At 38.9% G+C, this 12,266-nt stretch overlaps 1 protein-coding gene across 2 annotated transcripts in view; it reads left to right on the top strand.

The window, feature by feature from the left end:
* Nucleotides 1–246: 246 nt before the first annotated feature.
* Nucleotides 247–12,266, top strand: part of SYNJ2BP (synaptojanin 2 binding protein) — a 37,536-nt gene continuing 25,516 nt past the window's right edge. Inside the window, exon 1 of one of the 2 annotated variants that reach the window (XM_055538478.1) lies at nucleotides 247–497. In XM_055538478.1, coding sequence (XP_055394453.1) covers nucleotides 434–497 — 64 coding nt within the window. In that variant the 5' untranslated portion in view covers nucleotides 247–433. The remainder of the gene's footprint in view (nucleotides 498–12,266) is intronic. The other variant, XM_055538479.1, reaches the window with a different exon arrangement.

The raw sequence follows: 12,266 nt of genomic DNA, 5'->3' as shown, positions 1-12,266 counted from the left end.
GATGGACATGAATCTGAGTAAACTCCCGGTAGTCGGTGATGGACAGGGAGGCCTGGCGGGCTGCGGTCCGTAGGGTCGCAAAGAGTCGGACCCGACTGAGCGACTGAACTGAACTGAGCAACTATTTTATGTCTCTTAACCTTTCCTATCCAGCCCGCCCCGCCCGAATCCGTCTGGAATGGTAAAATCAGGACAGAAACGCGCTCCTTGCTCACCTCACAGTTTGATTTGAGGACTGGGTGAGAGCTCGTGCCGGGCGGCAGCCAGAACCACAACTCCCGGCATTCCTGGAGCTCGCCCCTCGCCCGGCTTCCTTTTCCGGTTCGCGGCTGCTGAAACCGAAAGTGCGGTGTTGTGGCGCTGCCGGCAGGGCTTCTCACCTTCACCTGCGCCGATCCTCGCTGACCCCGGTCGGGAAGCCACAGCGTAAAATATGAACGGAAGAGTGGATTACTTGCTTACCGAAGAAGAGATCAATCTCACCAGAGGACCGTCAGGTATGTGCAGAAGTAATCATCGCTTGAGAGTAGAGTTCTTGAGGCTGTAAATTGCAGAGCGAACACCTCTTCTGCGGAGCCGGATTCTTTTCGCCCCGGAGAAGACGGCCCCCAACCAAGAGGTTTCCTGAAGCATTTGTGAGCAAACGGATGACTTGTCTTGGCATCCGGCGTTAGCCTGAGAGGATCTGAGGCGTCCACCTAATTTTGCAGTCGGTTGTTGGTTGAGTCGCTCCGTCGTGTCCGACTCTTTGCGACCCCGTGGACTGCAGCACGCCAGGCTTCCCTGTCGTGACCACCTGTTTTTATAGTCAGGAGGGGTTTCTTTCTGCTAATGGTACTGGAAAATCCTGGGGGGTGGGGGTGGGGCGGTGGGGAAGCCTGCTTTTTTAGCCAGCACTGGTGAACACCACGCCCCTCATTTGTCAGCTCTGTCCCTATTTCTGAGAGACCGTTTAGTGAAAATGGGAGCATAAATGGTGTGGACTGTAATTGCATATCCGTTTTCTCGGTGCTGGTATTCCTCCCTCCCGCCTTTCATTTCTGGAAAATTCATTCAGAGGGTTAACTGGAATGTTGAAGCAGAAAGAGACCTTAGAGATCCACTACAAATGTTCCCAAAGCTGGTTTCGCCTCAAAATTATCCAACTTTTTTTGGTTTTTCTTTTTTCTTTTTTTTTTTTTTTTAAAGTTAATTCCTAGAACCCATCTCTCCGAATTTGGATTCAGTGCAATTGTTTGGGCTTTTTCCTCTTTTCCTCCCAACAAACCTGTCATGTGATTCTGATACTACCAAACCTTCATTTTCACCTATAGTCCTCTCATCTCCTGATGCTCTTGACTCCACTAGGCTCTTAACACCGCTGCCCACGTTGGCTTTTGTTGCCTTTCCTTTATAGCTGTCTAGTGCTTTAAGAGCTTAAGCTTTGGGTTTATTTAACCTCTTACTAGTTCTTTGATACTCGTTAGCTAACTTTACTGATATAAGCTTTAATTTGTCATTTATAAAGTGTACATAATAGAGCACATTTCTAAGGGGTATGAGGATGAAATCAGTTAATCTGTAAAATATTTAGAACAGTGTGTGGTAAACACTATGTGTTCATACTCTTGTTTTTATTGTTAGGAAATAAATGAATAGATTAACACAGTAAGTCTTGCTAAATACTGTTATTTCAAGTCTCCAACAGCTCATCAAGTACCAGGCACTCTATCTGAGATGTTTTTGTAAGCCATGCACACCTGTCTGTTGCCAACACTACTACCTAAATCAGTCCATCTTTTCTCATCTGAAATTTTTTAGTAGCTTGACTACAACTTATAGATTATTTTTTCATAAAATATGGCCCAGAATCATCTTTGTTTTTTTTCTTGTTATAAAAAATTGGAAATCAGCTTAATGAGAGTGTAATTTATTGCCAATCTGCATGGTTAAATGTCATGCTTCATAGGAGTCCTAAACTTTTGTCAAAGGCTCATTCAGTATGCCCAAATCTCTTAGGTATACTTCTCTTACTTAAATTTCTCCTTCTCTTCCTGTTAATGGTTATTGACTTTTGAGACTAACATAGAAAATTATTGTTAAACCAAAATCTGTTTTTCAGTACTTTTCATCCATTGGTACTTGTTCTCCTAGGGCCAATTGAAACAATGGTAGTTGCAAGTATTTAAAGGCAGCTGGTTGTATTCCTGTTTTGTCTCTTCTTTCTAAGCCTACATATCCCTAGTTGTTACATTAGTTCTCTTGTGTTTTGATTTGAGGTTTGATTCTTGTTTCCTGCTTAAGAATTTAACCTATTTTGACATGGTTTCATCAATGTAGTATCTGCAGTATTATCAGAATCACCTGACTGGAGCAGAGCAGCACTCTGATATTCTCTTGCTTATTTCAGTCACTAAATATTTTTAAAGTTTAGTGTAATATCACTTCACCTTTTTTGGTAGTTACATAACAGTGTTGCTGATGTTCAGCTGACCATTCACTGAAAATTTTTCTGATCCTATTGATCTTGCAGACCTGAAATTCCTAGTATAACCATTTTTCTGAATTATTGGAATTAGGAACAGCATCAAAGGAATGATTAATAATAATTTTTTTAGCTAATATATCTCACCTCAGAGTTGTTTAATTTCTGTTTTGTTTGTGCATTTATTCAAAATGAATGCATTTATTCACCTAGTGACTTTTAATTTTTTCTAAGCATTTTCATGTTTTACCCATAAAAGTTTATAAACTTTAAGAAATTTAGATGAGTAGAGCCACAGACTTTTGAAGTTTGGTTGGTTCATTTAACAAGGTTTCAACCTGCCATAGCTAGTTACCTGCTATGTGGTGTTCCCAAGAAGTCTCACAGTCTGACTCCACTTTTCCTCACTGTGTCATCATTAAGATATATAGGGAATAAGTCAGTTTTCACGCCTAGAAGCTTCCAGTAATTTGGGTAGTCCCAAAGTAGCGGTCTTTTCTCTTTTTGGGTAGTCCCAAAATAGCAAACTAGGAAAAGCCTCTAGTTCCAAATATGCATTTCTGTGTGTAGGCGGTATCCTCACTCTTTGTTTCAGTACAGCTTCCTTTGCAGGGACCTGATAATTTAATCAAGTAATTGCAAGCATGTATATACTTTTGTTTTTGTGTGTGAGTATTCTGTCAGGGACAAGGGTCTTGGATAATTCCAGTGTTTGGGCCCATTTTGCAAGGCAAATGAACCTGTTCTGTCTGGTCTTGCTTACTACACAGGAAAAAAAATCTTGGAAAAATTATGACAATGAAGTGAGTATCTGGTGAGGCAAAAAGAAGCTTGATACGTAGCTTGGCATCTATCCTATGCCTTCTTCCTGAGCCTTGTAAGGAGAGCCTCAGGTTGGATGACTGAAAGTTTCGTCCTCCTCCAAGAGGTCATGATTCTTTGGCCCATCCCTCGTGTTGTTTCATGAGTCCTGCCATTTTTAACCAACAGTAAGTGGTCTAAAGAACCAGTTGAAATTTCAAATGCCTTTAAAGATTTGAAGAGTTCACTTTTTGTCCTTTACTGAACACTCTTTTCTTTCTGTGGAAATCTAGCTTGATTATAGTCTCAAAGCCTCCTGCTTTTTCCTTTATCAAATTGAGTTCTTAATGTTGGAAAGACTCAGTTACTCTAAGAAGTATGACAATGAACTTAATCTAGATTTTTTTACTTCATGTTGGGTATTAGGATCTCTTGTTCAGGACTGAGTTCTCAATAAGTTTCAACAAGTTGCTTCTGATTACCATCTTTAAAAAGGGAACAGAATTTCAATTTTTCTATTTTCTTTAAGGGAGTTGCAGAGGATAATGCAATGAAACAGTATTAATCCGTATCATCTTTCTGGCAGTATGCTAGTTATTTCATACACACACACATACGTATATACATTTTTTTTCTTCAAAACCACCATGAGTGGTGATTATTAGATGAGGAAATTGTCTCTCAGAGAGGTTAAGCATTTGCCCAAGTTCTAAAGTCAGTAAGTTTCAAAAGCCCAGAATTTAACCCAGATCTGTTGATCCCAGTGTTCCGTATACTACCTCCTAGTATAGCAGCTGCATTTACTAGGCTGCTGTGTTGCCTAGTCACATGGCTTTACAAAATGTTTCTATAGTTGAGCATCTATCAACTTTTTTTTCCTACATCTGTTTTTAAAAAATTCTTATTAAGGTTGATCCTTGAAGCAGTCTTTAGAGATACAGTTTTTATAGCATATATTTTTCTCACTGTATGTGTTTTTCCACATATTCCATCTCCTTGTTTCTGGAATCTTAAGTCAGTTTCCTACCCATTACATTGTATTATGACCAAATTCATTCTTCTCTCTTAAATTGTGTTCAGTGGAGAACCTTGTTTATGACTTTTTGAAAGCTGAAATAGATCATGTTACTAGTTATCTTTATGTAACAACATTCTATTATATTTTTTGATATTCATCACTTTGCCTAGTCATTTCATGAACATCTGCTGACTACTCTGTGGCATGTGCCAGGCAAGGCATTAGGAAAACAGGAAATGAAATATATATCCTTTGAATCAGAAGAGCTCAGACTGAAGTTGAGGGAGGAGAGATAAGTAAGAAAGCAAATATAGAAATAAACACTATTTTTTTTTCTCCCTATGCTCTCACAGGACTCTGTGATCTTTCTAGAGTGGTTCAGAACCTGGATTCTTAAGTCACACAGCATGCTTCAATTGTGCTTAAGTCACATAGTCGCTTCAGTTGTGTCTGACTGTGCGAACCTGTGGACTGTAGCCTGCCAGGCTCCTCTGTCCATGGGATTCTCCAAGGCAAGAATACTGGAGTGGGTTGCCATGCTCTCCTCCAGGGGACCTTCCCGACCCAGGGATCGAACCCATGGTATCTCCTGCATCTTCTGCATCACAGGTGGATTCTTTACAGTCACACAGACCTACATCCAGTTCTTAACTGTGCCACTTAAGTAAGAGACATGATCTAGTAGAGACCAGGCAAATGCATTCAGTTCTTGCACAAGGGCTTATCGTGGAGTGAGAGAATAAAGATGCTGGTGACTGAAAAAAAATGCATAATCTAAACATTGAGGATTATGTTTTATCTGGCAGTCTTCCTGGGGACTTCAGGCCCACAAGACAGCTACTCAAAGAGCTCTGAGGGAGTGCTCCAAAGAGGTAAAGGAGGAGCCAGAATATTATAGGGGTTTTTGCAACAAAGGCCAGGTAGTCAGAACATCCAAAGATTACTGTTAATGAAAGAAAAGTAGGTATCTCAAGTTAGGGAATTGAAGGCTTTTCTGTGTATGGGAAGATGTGAGTCGGGGTTCATTGAAATCATTCCTTTGATACACACCTTAGGTATGTAGGGCCAAAGCTTGTTCTTTCCCATTCTGAGTCCTCTCGGGGTGCACCGTTGAGGGTGGCTGCAGTGGCTGATGGCTTGCCAGTGGGTCAGCCTGTTTGTCTCCATCCTGAGTTCCCTCAGGGCTCACTGTCGAGCAGCTGTAATATGATGGCTTGATGGCTGCAACATCCTTTGTGTACCAAAGTGGCAGGCACCTTTTTCATCCACAATCTCTCCCCTTGGTCCTAAATTGGACCAACATTTGGAAGAAACATTTCATGACTAATTTTTGTCCCATGAACCTCCCTAGGAAGGCTCATTCCTAGATCAGGCAAAGATTCTGTTGCTATGCCACTCAAGGTGCTAATTTCTGGATTAGGCCCTGTTGATACTTTAAAATTCTCTGGATCCCCTGTCTTACTAATTTATTATGATCCAAGAAATGTTTTTCCTTGTTGCTTCTTCCCATATCTAGAGTTGCACTATTATCATTATTCTATGTAGAGTTATATATGTTTAACTCTCAAGATATCATTAGTTTTGTTGGAGGCCTGGAGTAACTGCAGGAGACAACAATCTTACAAAATAGTCAGGATGTAAATAACACAACCAGTAACATTAACAAAGTCAAGTGCAGCAGACAGACTTAAAGCACAAACAATTAGGAAACAAAGAGAACAAATTAAACCAGTGATTAGTATAATTAGTTGTAATCTGGTTGCAGTAAACCATCAAGTCCACAGGCGAGCCAGCTTGGAGAAGCCAAATTATGGAAGGATCTGGAATAGGTAGATCAAATGGTTACCTATATATTTGAAAGAGAAGTGTAGGAGCAGTGAAAAGAGGCCGTGATGTACATCCTGACAGGTACTGCCTAAAACATCTTTGGTAGGTATTGACTAAAAAAACAAAAGCACAACCTAGACATTGAAAGTTATGTTTTATTTGGCAGATAGAACTGAGAACTTAAGGCCAGGGCAAAGCCTCTCAGGTAGCTCTCAGTCTGCTCCAAAGAGGTAAGGGAGGAGCCAGGATATACAGGAGTTTTTGCAACAAAGACCAGGTAGTCAGAACATCAAAAGATTACTGTTAAGTAAAGAAAACCAGACATCTCAAATTAATGAATTTAGAGCTTTTCTTTGTGGCTCAAACCCAGGTCTTCTTTGCAGGCGGGGTCCGCACCCCCCGCCCCCAACCCACCACCCGTCTGAGCCACCAGGTCTTTTCCTTCTGTATATGGGAAGATGCAAAAGTCTGGGCTCATTGAAGTCATTCCTTTGATATGCACCTGAGCTCTATAGGGCCAGCATCCTGTATCTTGCTCTGAACCTCCTCAGGATACCTCATTGGAGATGGCCAAGCAGTGGCTGACTGCTTGATGACAGGCATCCTGTTTCAGTCCTGAGTTTGCTCAAGGTTCACCGTCGGGGGCGGCTGTAATGTGATGGCTTGATGGCTGCAGCAACCTTTGTTTACTGATGTTGTAGGCAATATTTTTTTTCATTCACATAGGCCATATTCTTTGTTGCTTCTATCAGAGAGGGCACCAGGATGGAGAGGGACTGAGTTGAGCACAGTACATTTTTTTGTTGCTATACCATCTTTCTGTTCCTTTGAGATGTAAAATTTTCCCTTATTCTCTCCTTGTTTGTCATGCACACTTGTTACTCTGTTTTGGGAGAAGTAACAAATAAAAAGTCACATATTTCATCTTTGGACCAGAGAGTCTCCAGAGAATATAATAGTTTTGAGTGAAAAGATGCCTCATTATTAATCTCTTGAGTCACTTATTCGGATCTTTCTTTCAGTCTACACATATATTGAGCAGTGACCATAGGGCAGGTTTCTGTGCACAGCACTGTGGATACAAAAGAGAACTGAATTTTAATATAATTGCAGTGGGTAGCTGAGCATAGTGACTAAGAACATTTTTGCCTGCATTGCTAGCTACGTGCGCTTGGGCAAGTTACCTTATTTCGCTATACCTTGATTTCTTGAAAATGAGGGTATTAATAGTACCCACTCAGAATCTTTGTGAGAATTAAATGGGGATTTTATTTTGTTTTGTTTTACAAATGATGTTGATTCTGTATCAGGTACTTCTCTAAGCAGTTTGCCAAAAATAATTAATTTAATTAATTTAATGGTGCCTGTCATTGCTGCTGCTGTGTAGAAAATAGACTTTACTAGGGTAGGAGCTTGGAGAAGGCGATGGCACCCCACTCCAGGACTCTTGCCTGGAAAATCCCATGGACAGAGGAGCCTGGTAGGCTGCATGCAGTCCATGGGGTCGCAGAGTTGGACACCACTGAGCAACTGAGCACAGCACACACACATTTCATTGTGTAAGTATGCCACGATATACCATAGTATGATTATCCATTCACTTGTTAATTTGCATTTATGTTGTTTCTGGGGTTTTGGTTATTAAAAATAAATCTGCTATGAGTATTCACATGTGACTCTTTGTGTAAACATGTATTTTAATTTGTCTTGATTAAATACCTAATAATTGAGAGTGGGTTTGCTGGTTTTAAGGGTGTGTGTTTAGATTTAAAAGAAATTGCCAAACTGTTTTTCAAAATATGTGTGTTATTTTATACTTCTACCAGGTATGTATGACAGTTCCAGTTATCTCACATCCTTGCCAATATTTGATATTATCTTTCCTTTTTATCTTAGTCATTACAGGGGTTGTGGAATGGTTTTTATTTGCATCTCCTGGATGCAAATGATGATGGAGCATATTTTTATATATTTATTGCCCTTTCATATATATTCTGGAAAGTACTCAAGTCATTTACCCATTTTTATTGCATTGTTTGTTTTCTTCTCATCAGATTGTAAGAGTTCTTATATATTCTGGACATAAGTCCTTTGTCATGTTTATGTGCTGCAGATATTTTCTTTTGGTTTGACTTGCCTTTTCGTTTTGGGAAGTGGGGTTTGTGTTCTGAAGAGTGGAAGGCTTTAAGTTTTAAGAAGAACAGTTTGTCGGGTTTTTTTTCTTTTTTCCTCTATGGTTGGTACTATTTGTATAATGTCTAAGAAATCTTAACTACCCCAAGGTAAAGAACATTTTCTTCTATGTTTTCTAATAAAATATTACAGATTACCTTTTATGTTTAGTTCTGTGAGGTAAGCCTTGAAATAAAGTGTGCCTTCCAGTTTTGTTTGTTGCTTTTCAAAAATGTTTTGACCATTATAAAATAGAAGTTTAACAATGTAAATTAAAAAAAACAACCCAGAGTATAAATTTCCATGTAAATTTTAGAACCAGCTTGCCAATTTCTATAAAAATATCTGGTGGGATTTTAATTGGGATTACATGAGAATTTTACTATTTTATGAAATGACGTTATCTGCAGCAACATAGATGGACCTAGAAATTTTTGTACTAGGTGAAGTCAGAAGGAGATGGACATATGCCATATGATATCACTTTATATGTGGAAACTAAAATTTAACACAAATAAAGTGTTCTATGAAATGGAAACAAGCTCCCAGACATGGAGAACAGACTTGCGGTTGCCAAGGGGGAGGTCGGGTGGCGGAGGGGTAGATTATGAGTTGGGATTAGCAGATGCAAACTATTAACTATAGAATTGATAAACAGCAAAGTATTACTCTGTAGCACAGGGAACTGTATTCAATATCCTGTGATAAACCTTAATGGAAAAGAATATGAAAGTATATATATATATATGCTGCTGCTGCTACTGCTAAGTCGCTTCAGTCGTGTCCAACTCTGTGTGACCCCAAAGACGACAGCCCATCAGGCTCCACCTTCCCTGGGATTCTCCAGGCAAGAACACTGGAGTGGGTTGCCATTTCCTTCTCCAATGTATGAAAGTGAAAAGTGAAAGTGAAGTCGCTCAATCTTCGACTTAGCGACCCCATGGACTGCAGCCTACCAGGCTCCTCTGTCCATGGGATTTTCTAGGCAAGAGTACTGGAGTGGGGTGCCATTGCCTTCTCTGATATATATATATATATATATATATATATATATATATATATATATATATATGTCACTGAGTCACTTTATAGCAGAAATTAGCACAATATTGTAAATGAACTGTACTTCAATAAAAAAAGTAAATTAGAATCTATTTTGATTTATAGACAATTGCATCTTATAAGTACTAAGACTTCTGGTCCAAGACATGGTAGAGCTTTATTTATTTAGTTTTTATTAATAATTTTGTGTACCACAATGTAAAATTTTTTTACATTGTGTCATTCAGCTAAGATGTTTTCTATTTTTCCTTATAATTTCATCTTTTAACTCATAGGTTATTTGCTTTCCAAACATTTAGGGATTTTTTTTTTTTAAGGATATCTTTATTGTTGAGGACAATGTTTGTGTCCCTCCAAAATTCATATACTGAAACCCTAAGCTCTAATGTGACTGTATTTGGAGACAGGTGCTTTTATTTGAAGTAATTAAGATTAAATGAAGTTATAATAATGGGGCCCTGATCTTATAGAATTAGTGTCCTTAGAGAAAGTGACCCAGAGAGCTCACTCTGTCCTTGTGCATACACAAAGATGTCATAGGAGCAAGAGCAAGGTGGTGGCCACCTACAAGTTAAGAGAAGAGGCCTTAGAATGAAATCTGTCTTGCTGGTACCTTGATCTTAGACTTCCTAAGCTTCCAGAATAGAATTTCTTTTAAGTCACTCGGTCTGTGGTATTTTGTTATGTCAGCCCAAGAAGACTAATATAGTTATTTTTATTGATTTCTAATTCAGTTCTATCTTTTGAAATTTATTGGACTTACTTTATTGACCTACCATCAATCTTTGGGAACATTTCCTGTGTGCTACAAAAGGATGTTGATTTTACAGTTGCTGAGTATGTTGTTCTGTAAATGTAAATTAGGTTAAGTTCGTTCTTAGTGTTATTCAAAGATTCCATATTTTTACTGACTTTTCTGTTTATTTGTTCTGTCAATTACTGAGGGAGAAATGTTGAAATCTACATGTCCTTTTTGAAAAAGTTCTATTTGTTTATGGCTGCACCAGGTCTTCGTTGCTGTGCGTGGGCTTTCTCTAGTTGCAGTGAGTAGGGGCTGCTCTTCAGTTGTGGTGCCTGTATTTCTCATTGCAGTGGCTTCTCCTGTTGCAGAGTACAGGCTCTACACAATTGGGCTTCAGTACTTCCAGCATGTGGGGTCAGCAGTTGCTTCAGTAGCAGCAGCTCCTGGGCTCTAGATTGTGGGCTTAGTCATTGTGGTGCATGGGCTTAGTTGCTCCATGGCATGTGAATCTTCCCAGACCAGGGACTGATCTGGTCTGACCAGATCTTCCTGACCAGGAAAATCCCTGACCAGAATCTTCCCTGACCAGACACTGGCAGGAGGTTTCTTATCCTCTGTACCACCAGGAAAATCCTGCAAATCTTTTTTGACTTGCCTTTTTCTCATTTCAGTTTCTGTTTCATTGATATTCAAGTTCTGTTATTGGTGCATCCATATCTAGTGTTTTAATGTCTTCTCATGAATTGACTCCTTTTTTTAAAATTAGGAAATGTCCCTTATTATCCCTTGTAATTTTCCTTATTCTAAAGTTTACTTTTTATTACATTCAGGGGACCAGTCCAGCTGCTTAGTATATCTGTGTTCATCCTTTTAATTTTAAGGTGCATTTACCCATAAATTTATGATTTCCAGTGGTGTTCATTCCTTCATATCCAAGCTTCTGTTCCATATTTACGTTTTTGCCTGACAGACTTCTTTAATATTTATCGTAGTATAAATCTGCTTATGTCACATTCTGACAGCTTTTGTTTTTCTGAAAAAGTGTTTATTTTGCCTTACTTTTGAAGGCTGTATTCACTAGACATAGAATTATAAGTTAATTTGTATTTTTCTTTTAGCATTTTAAGATGATGCTTCATTGACTTGTGGCTTGCATCGTTTCTAAGGAGAAGTCTATTGTCGTTCTTATCTTTACTCCTCTGTACTTTGTTGTTGCTCAGTCATGTCCTCCTTTTTACGACCCCGTGGACTGCAGCACGCCAGGCTTCCCTGTCCATCATCTCCCGGAGCTTGCTCAAGCTAGTCTGTTGAGTCTGTGATGTCTTTATACTTACTATGTCCTTTTTCCCTCTGACCGCTTTTAAAATTTTCTCTTTATACCTGGTTTTGAGCAATGTGACTATGATATGTATTAGTGTTTGTGTGTTTGTTTTCTTTTGTATTTATCCTGATTGGAGTTTGAACTTCTCAGATTCATTTATATTTTCATCCAGTTTGAGCCAGTTGTTTTCTTCAGACATTTTTTTCTATCTCCCTTTTTTCTTCTCCTTCTGGAACTGTAGTTACATATGTATTATCCCACGTGTTACTGTGGTTTCCCTACACTTTTCTCCTGTTGTATCAAATCTGTTGTCATTCACATCTAGTGTATTTTTCCTTTCAGACATGTAGTTTTTAAACTTATTAGTTTCGTTTTCCTAAAAGAGCTTCCATTTTAACACACAGATCAATAGAACAAGATAGAGTCCAGAGAGTAAACCCATATGCATATGATCGATTAATCTGTGACGGAGGAGCTAAGACTATACAGTGGAGGAATGATAAATGTATCATTTATATCTTCAATAATGATATTGGAAAAAACTGAATGCTAAAGAATGGAACTGGACTACTGTTTTATGCCACACAAAAAAATCAGCTCAAAATGAAGGCAACTTCAGTATTTGAGGAAAAAACTTCCGTTTTCTCATTATGTTTGACTTCCTTTATTTTCACATAGTTGTAATAGCCTTTTAAACATCGTTGTCTGCTAGTTTCATATTTCTGATTCTCTTTCTCTTGACCAATTTTTTTCTTGATTCTAGGTCATGTTTTCTTCTTTCCTTGTTGTTCAGTCACTCAGTCAAGTCTGACTCTTTGCAACCCCATGGACTGCAGCACTCCAGGCTTCCCTGTCCTTC

This window comes from Bubalus kerabau, chromosome 10, assembly GCF_029407905.1.
Source record: "Bubalus kerabau isolate K-KA32 ecotype Philippines breed swamp buffalo chromosome 10, PCC_UOA_SB_1v2, whole genome shotgun sequence".
Classification (NCBI taxonomy): Eukaryota; Metazoa; Chordata; class Mammalia; order Artiodactyla; family Bovidae; genus Bubalus; species Bubalus kerabau.
The sequence above is the reverse complement of the archived record's forward strand: the minus strand, read 5'-3'. Positions and strand labels throughout refer to the sequence as shown.